General features: G+C 27.4%; 7 protein-coding genes across 11 annotated transcripts in view; 4 read left to right on the plus strand and 3 right to left on the minus strand.

Annotated features, from left to right (window-relative positions):
• The first annotated feature begins 199 nt into the window (after positions 1–199).
• Positions 200–4,918, plus strand: LOC122511125 (ATPase family AAA domain-containing protein 5). Its single transcript, XM_043626188.1, has 6 exons — positions 200–912; positions 993–1,228; positions 1,315–1,619; positions 2,083–3,211; positions 3,335–3,743; positions 3,837–4,918. The coding sequence occupies exons 1-6, from the start codon at positions 349–351 to the stop codon at positions 4,554–4,556; spliced, it is 3,363 nt and encodes a 1,120-aa protein (XP_043482123.1). The 5' UTR covers positions 200–348; the 3' UTR covers positions 4,557–4,918.
• An 829-nt stretch (positions 4,919–5,747) lies between these two features.
• LOC122511096 (eukaryotic translation initiation factor 3 subunit L) lies at positions 5,748–8,099 on the minus strand. The gene is made up of 4 exons (XM_043626153.1): positions 7,946–8,099; positions 7,016–7,869; positions 6,311–6,914; positions 5,748–6,094 (listed from the first exon to the last, which is right to left on the minus strand). The coding sequence occupies exons 1-4, from the start codon at positions 7,970–7,972 to the stop codon at positions 5,960–5,962; spliced, it is 1,620 nt and encodes a 539-aa protein (XP_043482088.1). The 5' UTR covers positions 7,973–8,099; the 3' UTR covers positions 5,748–5,959.
• Positions 8,100–8,130: 31 nt separating this feature from the next.
• On the plus strand, positions 8,131–9,643 carry LOC122511105 (39S ribosomal protein L32, mitochondrial). Its single transcript, XM_043626166.1, has 4 exons — positions 8,131–8,302; positions 8,770–9,021; positions 9,117–9,253; positions 9,400–9,643. The coding sequence occupies exons 1-4, from the start codon at positions 8,212–8,214 to the stop codon at positions 9,517–9,519; spliced, it is 600 nt and encodes a 199-aa protein (XP_043482101.1). The 5' UTR covers positions 8,131–8,211; the 3' UTR covers positions 9,520–9,643.
• A 96-nt stretch (positions 9,644–9,739) lies between these two features.
• On the minus strand, positions 9,740–12,412 carry LOC122511100 (protein spindle-F). 2 transcript variants are annotated; one of them, XM_043626156.1, is made up of 6 exons: positions 12,255–12,412; positions 11,651–11,944; positions 11,307–11,565; positions 11,108–11,199; positions 10,611–10,803; positions 9,740–10,485 (listed from the first exon to the last, which is right to left on the minus strand). In XM_043626156.1, exons 2-6 carry the CDS (start codon positions 11,912–11,914, stop codon positions 10,205–10,207), a joined length of 1,089 nt encoding a protein of 362 aa, XP_043482091.1. In that variant the 5' UTR covers positions 11,915–11,944; positions 12,255–12,412; the 3' UTR covers positions 9,740–10,204. The 2 variants fall into 2 exon arrangements, with proteins under 2 accessions (XP_043482091.1, XP_043482092.1); XM_043626157.1 differs by having other exon boundaries at positions 11,651–12,033; positions 12,255–12,383.
• A 97-nt stretch (positions 12,413–12,509) lies between these two features.
• On the plus strand, positions 12,510–15,197 carry LOC122511102 (dehydrodolichyl diphosphate synthase complex subunit DHDDS). 2 transcript variants are annotated; one of them, XM_043626160.1, is made up of 6 exons: positions 12,510–12,689; positions 12,979–13,207; positions 13,335–13,496; positions 14,083–14,231; positions 14,467–14,651; positions 14,724–15,197. In XM_043626160.1, the coding sequence occupies exons 2-6, from the start codon at positions 13,047–13,049 to the stop codon at positions 14,982–14,984; spliced, it is 918 nt and encodes a 305-aa protein (XP_043482095.1). In that variant the 5' UTR covers positions 12,510–12,689; positions 12,979–13,046; the 3' UTR covers positions 14,985–15,197. The 2 variants fall into 2 exon arrangements, with proteins under 2 accessions (XP_043482095.1, XP_043482096.1); XM_043626161.1 differs by having other exon boundaries at positions 12,511–12,689; positions 12,982–13,207.
• A 447-nt stretch (positions 15,198–15,644) lies between these two features.
• Positions 15,645–18,232, minus strand: LOC122511093 (protein Hook homolog 3). Its single transcript, XM_043626144.1, has 2 exons — positions 17,369–18,232; positions 15,645–17,094 (listed from the first exon to the last, which is right to left on the minus strand). Exons 1-2 carry the CDS (start codon positions 18,230–18,232, stop codon positions 15,844–15,846), a joined length of 2,115 nt encoding a protein of 704 aa, XP_043482079.1. The 3' UTR covers positions 15,645–15,843.
• A 55-nt stretch (positions 18,233–18,287) lies between these two features.
• The window catches only part of LOC122511094 (hemicentin-1), a 231,147-nt gene continuing 226,574 nt past the window's right edge, over positions 18,288–22,860 (plus strand). The window contains exons 1-2 of one of the 3 annotated variants that reach the window (XM_043626149.1): positions 18,288–18,384; positions 20,005–20,214. The gene's annotated coding sequence lies outside the window, so the exon portion shown is untranslated. Of the gene's footprint in view, positions 18,385–19,561; positions 20,215–22,860 lie in introns of those variants that run through there. The other 2 variants (XM_043626148.1, XM_043626150.1) reach the window with 2 other exon arrangements.

Genomic DNA, 22,860 nt, shown 5'->3' on the forward strand with positions numbered 1-22,860 from the left:
GGGATTTTTTTTTAAATAAATAAAATAATAATCTATTAAATAATAACATGAAATAAATTTTAATAAAAAACGAAAAAATTTATTTCCAGCCATAGTAATAACTTGTGAAATATTTGTTCAGCAAAATACATCTTTAAAAATTTTTAATTTTCTCCAAATGTCAGCGCCCTCAACTGCTCGAACGGAAATCAGGATAATCACTAATGTTTTCATTCTGGCGCCAAAATGTAGTGCCAACAGGTAACATATATTATAACAAAGTCAAGTGTTAATGTTTATTTACTCTATAAAAGTGTTTCTTTTATCAATTAAAAATCAATACTTTTTAATTTAAAAAGCATTATAAACATGAAGGACATTACTCATTATTTTGCTGATCCGTTAAAATCACCGGAAACAAATTCCACTTTGCCTAAAGAGGTTAATGATGTCAATTTATCGGAAAAATCAACAAAATCTAATTCTACTGCGAAAAAACGTGGAAGAAAAAAAAAGAAATCAACTTCCCCTGATGCAAAAGATACGAAAAGAAGTAAATGTGAGTTAGATATTGAAATTATGAAACCACCAGTGAAACATGCAAATGGTGGACCTGTAAAGGACAATGTACCGGAACCTCCAGATGCTGATGAAGCGAAAACATCTTCTGAACGTCAGGATAATCAGGAAAAAACTCCTGTTCAAGGTACAGAAAATTCTACTTCTGAAGAAAATGGAAATAATCATTCTCCAGGTAATTTAGAATCAAAGGAAATTAATGACACAATTGAAGTGCAACAAAATGGACAAGAAACAAATGATGATAGTGATAGTTGCATTATTGATAAGAGGGAAAGAATAAACAATGTCAACGATGGAATACCAAATGTCGAAAATGATAAAAATTCTTTAGTGGTTCAAAACTCCACAGTGGTAAGTTGAATTTTCATATCTCTTAATTTTTTTTAATCCTAAAATATAAATAATTTTTACTCTACTCTCTTTTTTACTAGGAATCTGAGGCTTCAATTAAAAAAGAAAAGAAGAAAAAACGCAAAGAAAATCTGAAAGCACTTGCCGACAAGAAAGGATTTACCAAACGAAAACAATTGGAAGACAAAGAGAGCGAAGAAATGGAGAAAACTTTAGAATCACGTAAAAATGTATTTACAAATGTTCCCAAGAGAGATGAGAATCAACCGGAAATCGTTCCTAAACCTCCAGCATACAGTTTATTAAATTATTTCAGGTAATTTATTTTTAATTTCTTGAATAATAAAACTAAAAAAGTTGAATTATGTAAATTAAAAATATTCGGTACAATTTTCTTTGCAGTAAATCAACACCAGAGCAGAGGCTAAAGGAAGAAGCAGCAAAGTGTAAAATATCAGTAAAAGCTGATGTGCATTCACCAAAAGACGACAACTCATCAAGTACACCACCAAATTGCACACCCACGTCACGTCCGAAAAATTCACAAAAAAAGAAAAAGAAAGCCGAAATAAAGAAAGCTCTTTCTCAAATCGATGAAATTCAATTCATAAGATCCGAAAGTATAAGTCCACCGTCTGTTCTACAGGAGAAGAAAAAATCCAATAAACCCAAATGGCGAATACAATTTCATTCCGACAATTTTTCAGGTACTTAAGTGCTGAACAATATTGTTTAATTCGAATTTTTTCCTTTTTATCAACAGGGTTGCCACAGGTCAGGAAAAAGTCACGGATTTTTATTAAAGTACTGAAAAAATTTTAATTTTTGAGAAATTACAAATGATTGCAGAAATTCAATTATTTTCAAACTTTACAATTAAAAAAATTCGTAAATAAATGTAATAGAATATTTTTTTGAGTATATAATAATTTGTAGAGTACATCAGAATATTCTTTAGAGTCAGGGAAAATCAAATTTTAATTTTTTGTGGCAACCCTGATAACCGAAATGATGGAAAAAAAATGAGCGTGAGTCTCCTGAATTTTTTCCTTTTAGTTGATGGCAATGATTATTTAATCACTTTGATCGCTGATATATTTGCCAAAAAATTTAAAGTACTCGTCATTCTTAAAAAAAACTGATGTCCACTTTTCTTTTTTTCTTTTACAGATAATGGAAATGATAGCGAAACTTCATCTCCAAAGGGGAAGAATAAAAATCAAAAATCAGAACAAAAAACACTACAAAACACAGTTTTGAAAGCAATTGAAAATGCGACAAAAACAGAGAATTCAGATACTGAGAATACTCCGACGAGAAGATCATTAAGATGTATGGCACGTAAAAAAACAAAAGAAACAAATGACATCGATGAAAGTAGCGAAACGAATAAAGTCAGTGACAACAAAATAAAAACAATTGACTCTAAAATTAACAATGACAACAATGAATCATTGGATGGTGATATAATGATCGTTAAAGAAATTGATACAAAACGTACAGCACCGGAAAAAATAGCTCCACTATTTATCAAAAAACGAAAATTAGATCCCGCCGTCATTGAAGCACGTCGAATGTTTTTACAATCGGATATGAACGAAAATGAGAATCGTCCAACAAAACGAAAACAAAGTCCCATTCGTAATCCTGTATTACCATTTCCATTAATAACTCACATTACTCAGCTGGATTCTGAAAATAATTCCGATAATTCCCAAGAAATTAGTGAAATTAAATTAAAAATGAAAACAACTTCGGATCATTTACTTTCACTGGATGTAAGTAAATTTACAAATATGACAAAAATGAATTATTTGCATGTAGAACGAAGTCTAACGACTTTCGACACAACAAAATTGGATATTGAAGAGACATTGAGTGAAATTGAAACACGTTGCAATGACGCAAGAACAATGTGGAATAATATATCGATTATCGGAAAAGGTGAAAATCCGAAAAAATCGCCAAAAGTACGTGCATCAAAGCGTCGATCGTCGGGTAAGAAAATTGTAAATGAAGAAGAGAAGATTATCGATAATGTTTGGATTCATAAATATAAACCAAGAAGTACTGAAGAAATCGTCGGCAATGAACAATCGGCAGCTAAATTGAAAAATTGGTTGGAAAAATGGAAACTCCCTTCTAGAAGAAATGATAACAGTGATGATGATTTCTACTCGTCCGATTGTTCCAGTACTTGTTCTATTTCTGAGAATAATCAAGTTGCCATCTTGATGGGTCCGTTTGGTTCTGGAAAAACTGCGAGTGTTTATGCAGTTGCTGAAGAATTAGGTTACAGGTAACTCTTTTTAGTTTTAATTACTCAATTTTAGAAATGTAATTTAAAAATATAATTTAGAAATGTTATTTTTAAAATTTACCGTCATGAATTAAATTTCAAAATTTTGTTTTTTTTCTTTAGTGTTTTAGAAATAAATGCCTCATCCCGACGAGCCGGTAAGAAAATTCTCAAGGAACTGGAGGAAGCAACAAAGTCACACAGAATAAGAAAATCAGATATGAAGCAATCGTTTCTGAAATCAAAAGTCGAGGAGAAGAAGATTCCACAAAATTCATTGATTCTTATGGAAGATGTGAACATTATTTTCGAGGAAGATGAGGGTTTTATTTCGGCCGCTTATCATTTGGCATCGAATACAAAACGTCCTATTGTTATGACTTGCAGTGACAAATGTTCTCATTTAAATAAATTAGCTCCACTGCAAATTCAAATTAAATTTGAAGCCATCACCGGACATCGAGCCTCAGCTCTATTGGAATTAATTTCCCTAGCTGAAACCGGACGAAAACTTTCTCCATCCTGCGTTGAGGTAATTTTTTTTTCTCCTAAATATAAAATAGACGTACATTTTTTAATATTTCCTATAAAATATTTCCACTAAAATCAAATACATCATTTTTAGACTCTTCTTTCAAGTGGCGATTTGAGAAAAGCCTTACTACAACTTCAATATTTATTGGCAACCGGAGATTCACATATTTTACCACCAATAGTCGACAATTTCAATCGAAATGGTATGTCCCTTTGGCAAAAAGTGCCACAATGCATTTACAAATCAGTTATAAAAGAAGGTAAACGTAAAAAAAGAATATCACAAGAAGCAATAAATGATGCGGATATTTTGGCCCAAATAGCCGATGATCTTGAGAATGTATCACTAATATCAAAATTAATTGAACTTGATAATGTATCGTTGAATCATTCTAATGTAACATCTGTCATGAATTTATCATTAACCGAAGACATGAGGCCTTATTCACACACAGATAGTATAAGTTCAAATATTGCCGATTGGCTAACAAGAGAAATAATTCATAAAAAAGAAGATACGGAGCAAAATTCAATGAAAATATTATCATCTCTATGGAAACGAAGAAAAGCGAATATTGCCGTTAATACAATATTATCAACAATAACCACAGTTAATGATAGAAAAATTCTTTCACAAGATTATCTTCCTTGTATTCGTACAATTTGTCGCGCCGAGGAAGTAAGAAATTCCTCAAATAATAAACGGGGAAATAGATTTTTTCACTATCTCAATGGCACAAAATTACCGTCAAATTCCACAAATATTATGTCCGCTTGTTGTAAATATTTTCAGGAGAAATCAGAAACATAGAAAAATATTCCTCTTCTTTCAAAATGGAAATGATCTCTTGTGTGATATATCATTTTTTTTTTAAATCACTTTATTAGTATTTTATGAAAAAAATAACGCAATTTAAAAAGTGCCTTTTGTAAATTTAGGGAATTTTTTTTTTAATTTTACATGTGCATGTCACGAGTCTTATACACACTTTTTCCTTTTTTGTATACACTAACGTTTTTTCTGTAAATTTTAGATTTATATGTATGTACAATTGTATTAAAGCATTGAAGATTAGATTATAAATTATAATGGGAATGTGTTATTCTTGAGTAAAAATAAATATATATTATGTAAATTGACCTTTAGAGTAACAATAAATTTTATAAAATTTACACAATTTTTTATTTACTCGTAGTGTTATGTTTACAAATTTAAGATTGATTTATTTTTTCTTTGTAATCGCAAAATTAAATTATTTTAGGAAAGCAGCGTTTTCGGTGTTCAAAATTATTTATGAAAAACTTATTAATTAAAAACATTTAACTTAAAAACTATTTCAGACAAAATCTTACAATTTTCAGCAATAATTTAATTTCAAAAGGTTTCAAACAAAACATTGGAAAATTTCAATTTTTGTGAAGAAATTAATAATAATTAAATATTTATTTAAAGATTTTTTAAGTTTTAAATAATTTTATTAAATATTCAGCAAGAAATTAGATGTTTAAAAATTAAATATTGAAATTCAAGAAAACAATCGAGGAAAGTTATTTAAAATACATAACTTAATTTCAAAAGAGTTACAATTAAAATTTTTACAAATTAGTAAATTTTAAAATTAAATTATTTAAATTTCGTTTAAAAAAATTATTTTTTATAAACAGATAATTGGAATTTCCTAAAATTTTAAATTGAAAATAATTGAATTTCTTTAAAAATTGTATTGAAAATCTTTAAAATAATCCAGGAAAGTTAACTAAAATAACTATTTTCATTTTTGAAATGAGTAAACACTTTTATAAAGTTCTTAAAATTTTTTCCTTCTAAAATTGACTTTCTTCTATAATTAAACTCCCCTTGGGGGTTTTTTTTTATACAAATCAGGGAAAAAGGTCGAAATTCATTCTGGAAATAAGGAAAAAAACAAAATCAAATTTTTCTGTCAACCCTGGGAAGGTAATAAAATTTTATTATTAATCTAATAAAAAAAATGACTTCAAGTAAAATTCATTACACTTTAATTTCTTTACTTTGAATTAGTACAAATGATACAATATTATGGTCACAAATTTAGAAAATAATAAATAATTAGGAAAGATAATAATTATTTATTACAATAGGACAGAAAATGAATTTAAGTAAAATTCTTTATCCTTTTATTTCTTTACCTTTTTTTTTTTTGAATTAGTAAAATACAAAATTATTAGCAATATTCAGATTTTTATATGATGCAATTTGCGATTCAATTCCTCGAATTTGAGAATTTTACGAATGAAGAAATCACCATAGCGATGAGCGACTTTTGTATCAGCAATATGAATCATATTGTGATCGACATAAAAGTCCAACTGAAAAATAATTTCAAAGAAAATTAATTAGAAATATTCCAAATTGGAATTATTTTCAATTTATAATATTCAAATTATAAGTAAAAGAGTTCTTTCAATTTAAATAAAAGAGTGCTTTCAGTTTAAAATAAAGAGTGCTTTTAATTTAAATAAGAGTTCTTTTAATTTAAATAAAAAAATTCTTTTAATATAAAGATGTAAGGATATTTATATTACCTCGGAACCGGACTGGAATCTACCGTCTAATCCTGATGCGCCTTTTGACCAAACAATATTTTTCATTTTGTGCTTGAAGCAAAGTAATTGAATGGTTAAAGTGTTCACTTCCTTATCAAGATCCCAATCATCATCTGCTCGTGAACTACAAATGAAAGTCGCGAGTTTCGTCAATGGCAATGTTGTGTAAAGTTTCAAATAAGAACGAATTGTGGGCAATATTTTTTGTTGAACAACTTCATCCATAAATACTTGAGTCTGATGTTTAATCGCGTCTTTTCCATATTCGTAATTCTTTCCATTAGGTGGTGGCAATAATGATAGGAATTTGGGACACGCGAATGTAAAACTAGTCTCAAATTCCTTGAGATCACCGCATTGCATCTTGTACATTTTATCATGATAACCCTTTTCACGAAGAGATTGCGTTAATCCTTCGTCAATGCATTGTGGATGAAGAACTAAGCAAATTGCCAAAAGTACCAGCATACGATCGGTTTGTTTATTAATTTGATCATTTTGATAACTTGGCGATGAGAAGAGTTGCTTGGTTCTTTGAATGTAGAGCAAAATACTTGAGAAAGTTCGAATTGCATCAGCGTATCTGAAATTTTCATTTTCATTTGTAATTTTTAATATTTATTATTAGTATTTAATATTAAATTTGTTTTTTAATTTTTATTATAAAAGAGTTGTTATACAAACCTGCGCATCATCATGTAAGCGAATCCAACATAATAAGCAGTTGAAATTTGACATCCTGGTACGTGAGAATAAGCATTTTTCTTGTACAATTCAACATTCTCAAGAACTTTGATTGCTTGATAATAATCGCCAAGAAGCGAATGAAGTCTCAGCAAGCCGACAATTGAAAAATATCCCAACATTTTGTAAAGTGAATGTCGGCCAAAAACTCCAGCGACTGAATCAGGATCACCTCCACTTGCATAGACTTCAAGTTGGCTTTTTATTTTCGATTTGTCCACCAAGTAATGAAGAACATTCAATATACAGAGAACATCCCAAACTTTATTGTGCGCATTTAAACTTGTTAGTTCGTCAGTGTCCTTGCTAGTGAGATTGGCACGAAATTGTGTGAACGATTGAAATTGATAAACAAATTCGTCAATTAATTCCCAAAGCCATTGATCGGGCAATTCCAATTGAACCGGAGTATCGGAATTAAGAATATAATTAAATAAATCACAATAATTGTAGAAAGATCCAAAACGTTGGTCAAGCGTTGGTCCCTGCTTGTTTGCGTATATTTGACGATAGTACAATTCTTTATAGAGAATCAGGAAGACTACATCATTGTCAACTATGTGTGCAATAGCACTCTCATCGGGCCATGATTCTTGTTTGAAATACTGTTCAGTTAATTTTGGAAATGTATTCTCGTAAAGATTTTGCACCTCAAATATCATGCTTTCGTTGATGCAATTTCTAAAATAGACCAGGAATTTATTGACCTTGTCGGGAACTTGTACAGCTCTGTAATTTCTACTGTTATAGGGTTCGACATCTTCTTGTAGAGCATATTCCTCACCGGTGTCATACTGCAAATATGTCAATATGTTAGTAAGCATTTTATTGTAAATGAATATTAGAATTTGAATTTAAAAAGTACGCTACCTGTTCACGCTCATATTCGTCGTACATGGTGATAAAATTTGATTATTTTAAATTAAAAACGACAGCAGGTTAATAACTTTTCAATGAACCACGCGGCGAGAGGTTAGGATCACCTACTTCCAGTGTGACCAACCGTTACAAATAAAATATTACTATAAAAATCCATCAGGATCGACAACCTAAAATTGTCACAAATTACCAGAAACACAGAAATTACCCAAGTTGATTAGGTTAAAGGTTTTTTTTTTCACAACAAATTAATTACAATGGTTTCGAATATTATTAATCGATTTAATACTGCACTGCAAAAATTTAATCACTTTGTAGAATTAATTTTTAGAGGCGGTTATCCTCCACGTGAGTAATTTTTTTTTACATTAAAAACAGTTTTTCCGATTCCTAACCTCTTTTTTCAACGTTAACATTTTTCGGACTTTTTAAAAATTAATTTTTATTATATTTCAGATCAAAATGATCTTAATAATTTATTAATTACGTGCAATAGAAGCAAACCAAAAAAATTCGTAGAGGGAAAGTAGAATTGGTCTGGGAAAAGAATCATTCAGGAAAATCAGGGAAGAGTCAGGGATTTTTATTAAAGTACAGGAAAAATTTAATTTTGGAGATGATTGCAGAAAATTCAATTATTTTCAAATGTAATAAAATTCTTCGCAGGAATTTAATCTAATAATAATTTTTAGAGTGAATCAGAATATTCTTTAGGGTCAGGGAAAAAGTCAAAATATTTTGTCTGGTAATCAGGGAAAAACATAATTAATTTTTTGTGGCAACTTTGATTAATTATGATACTTTTTTATTTTCAGAACTGTGTGCAATTGAATTTAATCATCATGTCAGAAATCAGGAATCATCTGCTGAAAGAAAATCATTTTCGTTAAAAGAGATACTAGACAATGGATTTTTATGGGCCGTTCCGAAACATAGACGATCGATAGAAAGACGTATGATGCGAAGATACGGTTTTCCCGAGTATTGTTGGAAACTTTTGGAACCAAAGAACAATTTAATAATGTGTCCTAATTGCGGTTACGTTCATGAAATTGGAATTCTTTGCGGTAAAATCAAATCAAAATTTATATTAATTCTATTTATTTCATTAATTCATATTAGTTAATTCATTAAAAGTTAATATTCAATTTGTTTTATATAGTCCACTGTTATGAGAAAATAAAAAAGGAAACGAAGGAAATGAGTAATGCGATTCAGAACGATTTGAAATTGGAACCTGTTGATAGGGAAGTTATTGTTCTTTATGAAAATGACAATAAATCGAAAGATTTCTGGAAGGTATTTGAAACTTTTTCCTTATTACTCTTAAAAGGATATTTTTCCTTTTACTTAAAGATTTTTTTTTTTTTAGATTGTCAGTTTAGTAAAAAACTAAAAAAAATGTTTTATAGTTAATGTTTAAATTTTCCATTTCTGTATTTTAGAATCAGCGAATAGTTGAATTACCGAAAAAGAGACCAGAATGGTTTCATCAAAATTTATTGCAACCAACAACGCAAGAACTATCAGACAGTAAAGAAGTGAAACCAGCAAACATAGTGTAAGTGTTTTTTTAAATGATAACAGTAGATTTTTATACAAAGTTGAAATTTATTCAATTTTTCAAGAATTGTCTATATTATAAGCTATTTGTAAAGTATAAAAAATAAATAGAAATTACATACCTAAGTATATTTACTTTTAACTAATACTACAAATATTTATTTTACATTATCGGTAAATAAGTTTCAAATAATAAAATAAGTCATGAATTAAATTAAAATTTTCAATAAAACTATTTACAACTATTTACGTCATTGCACAAAAACATTTTCCCAATAACTATTTTGAAAATCATAAATATTGCCGTAATTTTTAATACTGCGAAATGTTATTGGTTTTTACATATATTTTAATCGAAAATAATATTTAATGAAATAAAAGAAATATTTTGTACTCTATTTTTATTTGTACAAATTCTCTAAAGAATTAAGATCTCTTTTTGAGGGTATTTTTACGAGGTACATGAGTTGTGGATCTGCGGTAAAATAAACGAAACCTCGTGCAGATTTAACTCAGAAAAACCTTTTCTTTTTGTTCTGAACAAGTCATTTAAAATATTGTTTCATAAACAAGGACGATAAATTAAATGATCTGCGATTAGAAACATTGCTACATAATTTAAAAATATGTATTGATAAAATTTGCTTGTTAAATTAGAATTATAAATTTTACCATTAAATATTAACATCAATTTACAACTTCCATGTCTTCGTTACTAAAATGACTCAATACGTGCTCATGAAATTCGGTGAACGAAATCGAGTTTCCATAAGATTCACCGCATAATGGACATATTTTATTACTCAGGTTATTTTCCTCAAAATTTAAACTATGTTCACTTAAATTATCAGCAGAAATATTTGTCTTTAATGTATGATTTTCTTTTATACTAATATCTAAATCAATTTGTGTACCTGTTTGACAGAGAATTTTACTAGCATTCTTCCGACATATTTGACACGTTGTTCCTGTGAAAATAAAGAAAAAATCGTGAGTGGACAAAAAAATAAACAATACAGACAATACAACGTAATAAATAAATAAAAAGAGGTTCTGTAAGATTTCTTTTAGATAAAATTAATTTAGTATTTACCTTTCTTTAAGGTTTTAATTTTTCCTACAATTCTCTTCAATCTTGCCTGTTGGCTCAAGAGAATTTCTTTCGTTTGAGATAATCTACTGTCATGATCTTTTAATTGTTCCAAAGAATCTGTATCAACGTCCTCTGGATACGTGAAACCTACGTTTTGCAGATTAACCTGCGAATCAGTTTGTAATTCCACCATCTGCAAAATATTACAAGTTTGATTTCTTTTCTAATATATTTAGGAGAGAGTTGTCACATGTCTTAATAAATGCCAAAATTCTTTCCAGAAATTCAAATATTAAAAAAATAATTCTCGTCAATATTTCAATTATCTTTAAAAATAGCAAAATTCTTCTCCGAAATTCAAGTATATTGAGGAATTTTAATTAAATTCTTTAGGATCAGGGAAAAAGTCAAAATTTTGTCTGAAAATCAGGGAAAAACAAAATTAAATGTTTGTGGCAACGCTGTAGAAATTTAGTTTGTAAAAAAGTTGATAATACCTCTGCGTATTGTTTTTCTAATTCACATTTCTCCAACATTATACTATTAATTAGCCTCAGAGAAATCTCCTCGAGACTCTGATCTTTAATAGCTGAAAAAAGTAATTCATTTAAAAAATGAAAATATTGAAAAATAAATAAAAATGTAAAAAAAAACAAAAAATTAAAAAAATATTTGAAGAATAGTAAAAAAAATTACCATCCGATGAAAGTAGACATTTATTATCACCCGGTGTATCAATACAAGTCTCCTTAAAACTGTATGTTAAAATATCCGTTGCCTCCGCTGGTGGATGTTTCTTAAGTGTATCCGAAATTTTTGTTAATTGATTTCCTAATGTTTTATTTGCTCTAGTTAATCTCGTTAATCTATTCCATAATTGACGATTTTCAGCCGCCACCATGAAAATATGATGATTTAATTGTGACTTTTGTTTCGTTAATTCCTCGACTTTTTCCTGTTAAAAAAATCGTTAATACCAAAAATAACAAACGGAGAAAGTATTCAGAGTGTTAAATGAAAAAAATCAGAAAATAACTTACTTTTAAAATTGAGATTTCATCTTTAGTATCTTTTCGACTTTTTTCAGCAATTGCGGCTACTTCTTTACCGCATTCTAGTCTTAAACGAATATTTTCTTCCTCGACAGCAGCTAATCTTGCCTGAAAATGTTGACAACGTTCCTTCATTGTTTGAAAAGCAACTTGAAGAGCAAATTGCGAGTGAAGGTTCTCTTCTTGTGCTGCTGCCTCCAATGTACTGAGATTACTCATGTCTGATTTTGAATTTTTCTTCAGAGAAATCATTTCACATTGTCGACAAGTTTATCCATTCGTCTACAAATAATTCTATTTGTATAAATATCCATTTATATATAAAATTCATGAAAATATATGAGGCAATCGTTAAGTTTAAAAAAAAGACACTGAAATCAATAAAATAAAAAGTAATTATCCCACTGTTAGGTTACGCGATTTTATTATTGTTTGAAAACAACTAAAGTTGACCCAAATGTTTACAATATCTCGTTATTCGTAAAATCGTAAATCTCGTAAACATTTAGAAATTAATTTATAGGTTAAAAAATGTTATTCACGACTGAACGAAACATATTTTTTATGAATAATATTTACAACAGTTACTTACGGATATTTTTATTGCAATTTTCACTGATTGACGACGTAATAATAACGATTTTTAATAAATTTTTCAAATTGTGATTCCCCTTTTTATTTATGTCATGTCATTTTTATCGAATGTGATGATCATAATTGTCAGCTGATTAATACCAAAATTAGTTCTGCTTCTTGTACCCAGAGAGCGTTTCTTTTTTTAAACGTTTTTTAACAAACATACTACTTGTTTATTTTCAAGTTTCAAATTGTTAAAATTTACTTCTATTGTATGTAGACCAGTGAATAGAATTATTTAGTAATTCAACAATAATAGTTGACGAAGTGAAGTAAAGAGATTTCTCACAAGAATCAACCTGCCCCTGTTGATTGATTATTTCCTCACATCGGTGAGGTGTCAATCTGTCATTCTGTCAGTTTTGGTCAGTTTGTCAGATACAGTCCACAGGTAAGTCATGCGTGACATTATTTATTTAAAGCAATAATTATTATAAATTACGTCAAATAATTAATTTTTAACAGTAAAACTACGATGATTTTTATGGAACTGAATATATTTTTGTTATTCTTAGTTATGTTTCATTCCTAACCTCTAATTTTGATTCGTATTTTTTTCTCCAATTTTTTTAATTTGATAAGAAACATTACTAACTTAACAAGTTATTATTAATTATTATTTAATAAGTTTTTATAGATTTTTTATAATTCTGGACTCATTTTTTGTTTTTCTGTTCCAGTAGATTCTTTGAGGGAATTAAAAACACCTAAAAGTTGAAACATTTATTAATGTTAATCAATTAAAAATATGTCGTGGGTTCGAGAGAGTAAATTAAGTTGGACTCAACGTTTCGCTATTAAAGTTGTAAAAACTGGCCATGTTCCTAAACATGTTGCATTTATAATGGATGGAAATAGACGTTATGCTAAAAGGAATAATGTAAAAAATGTGGATGGACATTCGAAAGGGTGGGTAAAATTCTGTTTATCTATCTTTTCAGCTATAAGAAATTGTCTGATTACTATATTATTTTGTCTTTCTATATAAATCTATTGTCATTTCACGAGATTTAAATAATATATTTTTAATTTTTAGTTTTGATAAATTGTCCGAAACTTTGCAATGGTGCTTCGAACTTGGAATATTCGAAGTTACAGTTTTTGCTTTTAGTATAGAAAATTTTAAAAGAAGTGAAGAGGAGGTTAATGATCTTTTAGATCTTGCCAGAAGGAAATTCGAGCGCCTTCTCGAAGAAAGGTAATACTTTCAGAATTATGGATAATTTTCTTAAATTATGCCTCTGGTAATTACGATATGACTGCTGTAAATTTTCAACGAAAAATTATTTTCTCATACATTTTACAGGGTTGCCACAGGTCAAAAAAATTAGGGAATTCAGGGAAAAGTCCGAGATTTTTATTAAAGTACTGGAAAAAATTTAATTTTGGAGAAATTACAAATTATTGCAGAAATTCAATTATTTTCAAAACTAATAAAATTCTTCGCAGAAATTCAATTGTGTTCAAAAATTTAAATCTTTGAGAATTTAAAGTTTTCATACTTTTAACTGACAATTCTGTAGAATTAATTGTTTTGAAAATGTTTAATTGAATTTTTTTAAATATTTAATTAAAAGATTTTATTAAAGTAACGAAAAGTGAAGTAAAGAATTTTATTATATAGGGTGGGAATTTGGTTTGGAAATTTGGGAAATAAGTCAGGGAAAAACGAAATTAATTTTTTTGTGGCAACCCTGTTTTGCAATTTTTACAATTAGGCATTTAATTTTTGAAAATTCTAATTGTATAAATATGCGTATTTTAATCAAGTGTATAATTTACAGGGAGCAATTAGAGAAACATGGAATTTGTATAAGAGTAATTGGAAATTTGTATTTAATTCCAGACGACATAAAACAGCAAATTTCAGAAGCTGTTTACATGACGAAAAATAATAAGAGAGCAATTCTCAATATTGCATTTGCATATACATGTAAGTTTCGTACAAATTTACAAATAATGAAACAAATTGTTTTCACTTTATTCATTTCTTTATTTTCACTTCTTATTTCTTTCTCTACTATTTTATTTTGATTTTTAATTTCTCTTGTATTTTAATTTTTAATTTCTTTTTCTCGTTGAATTTTATTTTAATTTCTTCTTTCTCGTATTTTATTTTTATTTTCTCACTTTGTCACTGATATAGTTAATTAATGTTACTAATTTAGCGTCAGATGAAATTACCTATTCAGTGAGAAATATCACTGAAGGTGTGAAGAGATCTGAATTAATGATAGACGATATTAGTGAAGACCTAATAAATGAAAGTTTATACACCAAAAATTCTCCGGATCCCGATTTATTAATTCGCACATCGGGGGAAATACGATTTAGTGATTTTCTACTGTGGCAAGTAAGTAAAAAAAAACAACATTTAACATCTGTTTTTTTTCCAATTTAACATTTTTAATATTATTGATTTTAGATTTCAACTTCCTGCGTTTATTTTACCGATAAACTGTGGCCGGATTTTACTGTCTACGATTTATTGCATGGAGTTGTATATTATCAGAGATGTAAGAGTAATTTGGAATTGACATCAAAGGAATTAAAACCAAAAAATTCGATGCAAAATAGTAGAATTAAGTCATATCTGTTTAGAGTAGAGGACGATTATCAAAGTGCACTGAAAGAAAATTTGCAATGCTTTAATAATCTAAAGGAAGGATCGCACAATTCTAATTAAATAAGTAGATCTTTTTAATTCACTATATTTGTAGACTATTAATTTCGATTACTGAAAAAATATTCTATTCAAGATTCAAGATTTTTGTTTTATCAAAGATATTGTAAATATGTAATAATTTACATTTTTAATTACAAATTGTAATGTATATATATGTTAATTGAAATGTGAATATATTTTCAATCGTATGAAATACATTTTTCAAATTTGAAATTAATGCCTTTTCTCTTTAAAGAATGAAACATTTTTTTATTAAATATATCTTTATTGTTTTTTTTCTAAAATATTTGATATTTTATACATTTTTTTAGTGATATTCACAAGAGATTAGAAAAGATTCTTTCATGCATATATTATAAAATTCATTGTCAATTTATAAATTTCTTAATTAAATTAGTTGGTAATCATTTCACATAATACTATTAGATATTTTTAAAATAAAATTCGAGTCATGGTTTTGAAATTTGTTTAAAACGTCGTCGATTAAAATTCTATTATTAACACTAACAATCATAAAAACATATATCGTTGTACATGAATAAAGAGAAAAAAATGGAATATCATTTCAATTATTTTCTCTATTTATAGAATTAAAACTCTGTAATAATTATTCTAAAAACAATGTATCATAAAATATACATTCAAATATTATTAAAATAATTAGAATGAAAATTAAATAAAATTTTTTTAAACGAAAATATGTTCGCTTTTGAAAAAAACCACTTTTAGACTTACATATTGTTAAAAATAAGTGCGGAAGTTACTTATAGGTAAAAATTCCTAATTCTAGGAAAAGGCAAGATCATTAGAATATAAACTGACAAAAAAATAATTTGTCAAAAAGACTTTTTTTTAAAATTCATTTAGAATTGTAGGCTGGATTTCCAGCTCGTCTCGACGAAGGTTGCCTTTGTCGAGAGAGGAAGGACTGACCTTGACCTTGGCCTAGAGCTGCTAAACGTTGATCTACTGCCTCACGATGACAAGCTAGACTCAAACGATAAAACGCTGATAACATTAATTTCTCTTCGTTTTCTTTGAGCAATTTGCTCTCTTTGGATGAACGTTCCATTTCCTCGATTATTTTTCTCTTCTCCATTACTTGATTTCTCAATATTGTCACTTCCGATGGCGAGGAATTTCCCTGTTTTGGATCTAGACTTTTAATGACACTTTTTGCTTTTTCAATGTACTTTTTATAGCGCTCCTCCAATGCAGCGAGATCCTCTTCTTTACGGGTCAAATTTTCCTGAAGACTAAATACCTTTTGCTTTTGTGTTTGAAGTGCACTCTCACGCTCCTCCACCTGTAATGCCAATCGTTCACGTTCAACTTGAATTTTCCTCAAATCATCCATCAACTGATTGACCTTTTGTTGCCAGTGAGAATTTTCATTTTTCATCTCACCACTCGCTTGACATTCCGTCAATTCTTCCAATTTATTCTCCAATTCGATTAGACGTTGATTTGCCTTACGATTCTGATCCCTCAGTGTATTGACACGTTCCTCTGAATCTTCCAATAGTGCTTGAACTGTGGGCAATTTTTCCTCAGTTCCTTTATAATTTAATTTGAGCATTTTATTCTCATGCTGGAGAAGTAAAAGTTTCTCTTTGATTTCAAGTGGAATACCCTCGATTGTATTATTATCATCGTCATTTGGATGTCCACGATTTTCCGTTGCGTTCAATTGTGTACATCTTAATTCCTCATTGGTTTCTTTAAGTGCATCGCGTTCCAATATTAAACGATCACGTTCACGTTGAATTGTATTGCATTTGGCATCATTTTTTCTCATTTCAAATTCAAGTTTATCGGATTTATTACTATGTTCATCTAATTTTCTGTGCATTTCGGCCAATTGCTGCTTACACATGTCTAAATGATTCTTCAACATTGTATTTCGTTTCACTTCTTCTTCGTAATCGATTTTCGATTGGAGATTTTCCATATTTTTCTCTTCGAGAATTTTCACTTGTCTTCGTAAATCACTTAAATCTTCCATTTTCTTCTTGTAGGACTCAATTGTTTGCTCGTATTTTGTAACCTTGTCCGCTGTTTCTCTTAGAACGTCGACCTCGTCTTTTAAGTGATTCGCTTCATCCGCCGACTACAAATTGATATTGTTATTAATTGTAAATTGTAAATAATAAATTATAAATAATAACAGGGTTGCCACGAAAATTTAATTTTGTTCTTCCCTGATTTCCAGACAAAATTTTGACTTTTTCGCTGACCATAAAGAATATTCTGATAAGAATTTTAGTATATCAATAAAAATTTCAGACTTTTCCCTGATTTTCCAGACTAATTCTACTTTCCCTAATTTCTCCCTGAATTCCCTGACTTGTGGCAACCAAATAATAAAATTAGAAAATAATTACCTTTTGCAAATCTTCTTGTTTTGATTGCAATTCCAGGACCTCTTTCTCCAGTAATTCCATTTTCAACCGATAATCGTCCCTTGATGTTTCTAATTTAAACATTTCGTCCTTAAGAGCCTCGACTTGCTTTCGTAAACTAGAATATTTTAAACTCGCTCCCATTTCGCCGGGACTTTCAAGTTCATCGAGTCTCTCCTGCATTTTCTTATTCTCCGTGCACAATGACGCTTTTTCCTCTTGTAACAATGACAATTGTTGATCTAATTCATGACATCTTTGCGCCAACTGATCCCTGGAATCAACAGCCATTTGAAGTTCGGCCAATAATCTTTGTTGTGCCCCATCGCCAATGTCAAATGTTTCAAAATTTAAACTCGCCCCTAAACTTAATCGTGGTCCATGCATACTCTCTTCCAATTCTTGAATACTTTGCATTATAACTTGTTGAACAATTTCCTCAAGACCCATTATTCGTGTGATGTAATGTTGCTTTTGATTACAATTAACGGCACAGCCGAGAATTAATTGCAATAAACGTCGTAATTCTTTCGTATCGCATTGTTCGCCAATTTTTGTCGCATCTGGTTTCACGTAACCAATGAGTTGTTGATTTAAACATTCCACATAATATTCAGTGACGGCTTCGACAATTTTCTTTAAATTACTCACTTTTAAACGCCAATTTGTACCGACGTCAGTTTTTATTTTTGCCCGCCAACCAGCTGTAAACCATTCGGGAGCAATTTGCGATAGAGCCTCAGCGAGAGCGACACCATCGTTTATTTCCTCTGGTGTTGAGTGAACTGATTCTAAATCAAATGTATCTAGCCATTTTATTAAACTTCCCAATTGTTGATCACACATTTTTGCTGTTTTTTTGGTTCAAGAATTTTCGTTTTTTATTAAATATTAGACATTTGTAGTTTTTACTATAATCTTCCTTTGTGACATATTTTGTGTGTGCGTTGAAATAACTGAAAAATAAAATATTTCAGATGGCATTTATTTGAATAGATGTACGTAAAAAAAATTATCTTTATAATTGTTATTTAATTATTATTATTTCTACTTAAATTTTATTTTTATAGATTTTCCAAGTATTATTTATATAAAATACAATTAATTTCACACTATGAAATTGTGTGTAATATAAATTTTCTTATGCAGAATAATTATTTTTCATAATTTGCATGAAATCTAATTTTTATAAATTAGCATATGCTTTTTTATTTTTATTTGAAATAAATATTTATTTATTATTAATTATTATGAAATTTCGATATATGACAATTATAAATTAATTTGGGTGAAATCATGCACCTCAAAAAAACATTAAATTTGGATTAAAAAACAAAAACAATACTGAACCCCCGAGAAATAGGTTATAATTTTCATACGTTATTGTACTAGAAAAATTATTACAAAAGTGAAAATTAAAGATAAAATTGAAAGATTAAAACGATTAAAACATAATTGTTAGAGTAATAATGTCACAATAAATTATACTTACAAAATAGACCAGCTTGTAAACTTTTTTTTCCACTTTTTTCTTACATTTGTAAGAAAATATATAAAATGGGTTAAATAATCACTTTCGATTAAGTGAATATTATTTCTCAATAATAAACTATTGTTTGACAATCATTTTTTTATCGTCATTATTTTTGTTCCATTTTCTTCCAAAACTGTCACACAAATGTCAAGAATTTTCTATTCGTCTCAGGGACGTAGCAATGAAATGAATAAAATATTTCAAAAAATTATGTTGATAATAACATTTTGAGTCTAAAAATTGTAAATAATTAAACTAGTTAGTAATTAAAGTATTACCTGCATTTAAGAACATGAAACTTTTAAGAGAGATAATTAGAATTTACAACCTAATGTCGTAAATTAATAATTATTGTTTTTACAAATGTATAAAAATTTTGAATAATAAAATGGTACGCTATTGTGCTTAGAATACAAATGCACAGACAGAAATTAGTGTAAGAACTTCTTGTAATAGCATTTTTATTAATTTGGAGTTAAGATTGTTTCTAAATTTGTCCACCAGTGTGGAGCGCTATAATCGAAAGTAGGCTTTAATGTTTAGGTGTCGTTCACACCATCTTGATGCTTCGCAAGTTTGTGTACAGAGCGACCGCACCCTGCTTTTCACTTCCTCTCGCGCCAAAAAGTTATTGTGATTTCTTCCTCTGTAAAAAACGCATATTTTCTGCAAAATATTTCGAAATTTATATTAAATCGAAGTATTTTTAATGTATAAAGTCGCGTGAATTGTAATTACAGTTTGATTGCATGTGAATAAAGTAATTCGGTTTCTTTGTCGCGACTTTTCTTTGTTGAGTGTAACGTCAAGCCTTCGAAATGTTTTTATCTCCATTTTTCCGATTTTCACGGTTATTTTTTCAACTTTTCGATTGTTTAATGATCGTAACTTTCAGTAATTTCACGAGCGGATGATAAAATTCGTAAATTTCTCTACATAACCTAAAATTTCGTCTTGTATTTGTCACATTTGTCAACTGCGAAAAATGGAAAGTTATTTTCTCGCACGTGTCTCAATAAAAAAAAGTAAACAAAGTGTGGAATTTCTAAATTCGGGTAGTGCGCGTAATTAATTTTTTTTGCAGTTAATTATTTATTCAGAGTTACAAAATTAAAAATCTAATAATTTTTTCGTCTTAACAATAAAACAAAGTGAGTGTGAAATAAATGAATTGAGATCCAGTTCAGGGTTTTTATAATGAAGATCTTGATGTGACAGCGACAGGATACGACACTAGAGTAAAAAAAGGAAAGCATCTCCAGATCCAGAGGAAGCTATCCATCAAATTGTCCAAGTTAGTATTGTTTCCATTATATGTGAAGACAATTTTCAATCAAATAAAAAATTTGGTATTGTAAGTAAAAAAGTGTATACAAAAATGGTTGATCAGAATGCTTACTAATAGCACTGATTAGAATTATTTATATATTAAAAAATATTATGATAATTATTCTTGCAAAATGTCTGCGAAACAAATTAAATTTAATCAAATTACATAGCGTAAATTTACACTAATTATTTTTTAAATTATTCAATTCTTTCTCGTATTCTCGGAAATATGTTTTCATTTACGCTATGACCTTTTGGCATATATATTTTTCGCTCTTTTTGAAAATAAAAAGGAGAAAAAAGTATATATTCCTCCTTTATACATCAAAGTAAAATCGTATAAATAGGAAAAATATTAACTTAAATAAAGCATTGGAGCTTATTTATAAAAGAAAACATTTTTCCATCTTTCTTGTGCTTTAATATTTCATGTAATGTGAGTTTAATGATTTAAGACAAACACATAGTTTCACTGGTATTTTTTCTCTCTTTTTTTAAAGCATTGAATTTCATATTATTTAATAAAAAGAAAGAATTTAAAATGAGTAGTAAAGATGTTTTAATTTGGGAAATTTTAATTCTACAAGTTTTTCTTTTAAATTACAAAAAGAAAAAATTTGTATATTTGTTTTTGTTAAAAATGATTTCATTTGTAATATACTATGGGTTATTATAGAAATAATAGTAATATAATTTATTATTATAACAATTTTTTTATTAATTACCATTTATTTATTATTATTTACTAATTAAAAAATAATTATTGTTTTAATTTTTATTGATTACTTAAAATTTAAGTTTTCAATCTTTATTGCAAAATCTATAATTTATGTAAATATTTTTAATAAAAAATATTTCGTTCATATTTTTCACAAAAAATAATCCTAAAGTTTTGAACGTTCGAATGAATCAAATTTATTTATTTCTTCTTCAAATTAAATTTTTATTGTAATAATTTACACTATTAATTAATTAATTAATAAAATTAATTCATGAATTTTTTCACCGAATTAAAAAAAAGTTTTATTATTTTAATTTGTTTTTAAAAAAATGCAATTAAAAAATATTTCGTTCATATTTTTCACAAAAAATAATCCTAAAGTTTTGAACGTTCGAATGAACCAAATTTATTTATTTCTTCTTCAAATTAAATTTTTATTGTAATAATTTATACTATTAATTAATTAATAAAATTAATTCGGGAATTTTTTCACCGAATTAAAAAAGTTTTGTTATTTTAATTTGTTTTTAAAAAATTGCTTTTCATTTTACTTTTTATAAATATTTATACTATTCTCTAAATTTGAATAAGTTAAAAATAATTAATTTGATAGTAAAAAATCAGTCACTGATTGAAATATAGTATGTAAATAAATTTTAAAAAAAGTATCAACTTAATAGAAATTTTGTGAAATTCAACTGAAAATAATTAAATTTGTTAAAGAATTTCATTAAAAACATTTTAACAAATCGAATTTTCAAAGTATTTTAATTTAATAATTGATAAATAATTGAATTTTATAAAGAGTCACATTCTAATGTATTCATGTTTCTTAGTGACAAGATTAATAATTAAAATTTTCATTAGTTAATTTAAAAAAAGATACACACTTAAAATATTTTAATAAAACTGAATTTTTGCAAAGTTTTTCTAAAAATTCTGAAATATAAGATTTTTGAAATTTTTCAATTCTATTGTTTCAAGATAATTGAATATTTATAAACAAATAATTGAAATTTCTTTACATTCTATTAAAAATAATTGAATTCTTTTAAAGAATTTTATTTAAATTTTTCGAAAATAATCAAGGGAAGTTAGTCACCGTAATTACAATTTTATCTTTAAAAATTTCTTCGCAATATATTCAATTATTTTCATAAATAGTAAAACTCATTGCAGAATTTCAATTATTTTTAATAAAAAGGAAAGAATTCAATTATTTCTAGAAACTGTAAAAAAAATTCTTCTCAAGAATTTATTTATTTCTATAAATAGCAAAATTCTACAGATTTAATAAATTCTTTTGAATATTATTTTTAAAAAAATTCTTTACAAGAATTAAATTATTTTCATAAATTTTCATAAAATTCTAAAAAAAACAATTCAATTATTTTCAAAAGTAATAAAATTCTTTGCAAAAATTCAATTATGTTTAAAATTTTTTTTAAATTCTCCTCAAAATTCCAATCATCTTTATAAATAATTGAATTTTTCTCCACAATTCAATTATTTTCAAAAATTTTAATAAAATTCTAAGTAAACATTTAATTATTTTTATAAATAATAAAATTCTTTTGAAGGATTCAATGTACTTTTATAAATAGTAAAATTCTTTGCAGAAATTCAATTATTATCAATATAATTTTAATAAAATTAAAAAAATCAGATTTTCAATTATAATTATGAACAGACAAGATTAGTTAAAAAAAATTGAAAAAATTCTTTGTTTAATTCAATTATTTTCCAAATTTTCCATTAATATTATTTAAAAACATTTTTAAAAAATTTAAAGAAACTTACCAACAGAATTTAATTATTCATATAAACTCGAATAAAAATTTTGGAAGACATTTTTAGATTTATTTATGTTCAACATCAAACAAATTTAAA

This window comes from Leptopilina heterotoma, unplaced genomic scaffold (assembly GCF_015476425.1).
Source record: "Leptopilina heterotoma isolate Lh14 unplaced genomic scaffold, ASM1547642v1 Lhet_80, whole genome shotgun sequence".
In the NCBI taxonomy this organism is placed as follows: Eukaryota; Metazoa; Arthropoda; class Insecta; order Hymenoptera; family Figitidae; genus Leptopilina; species Leptopilina heterotoma.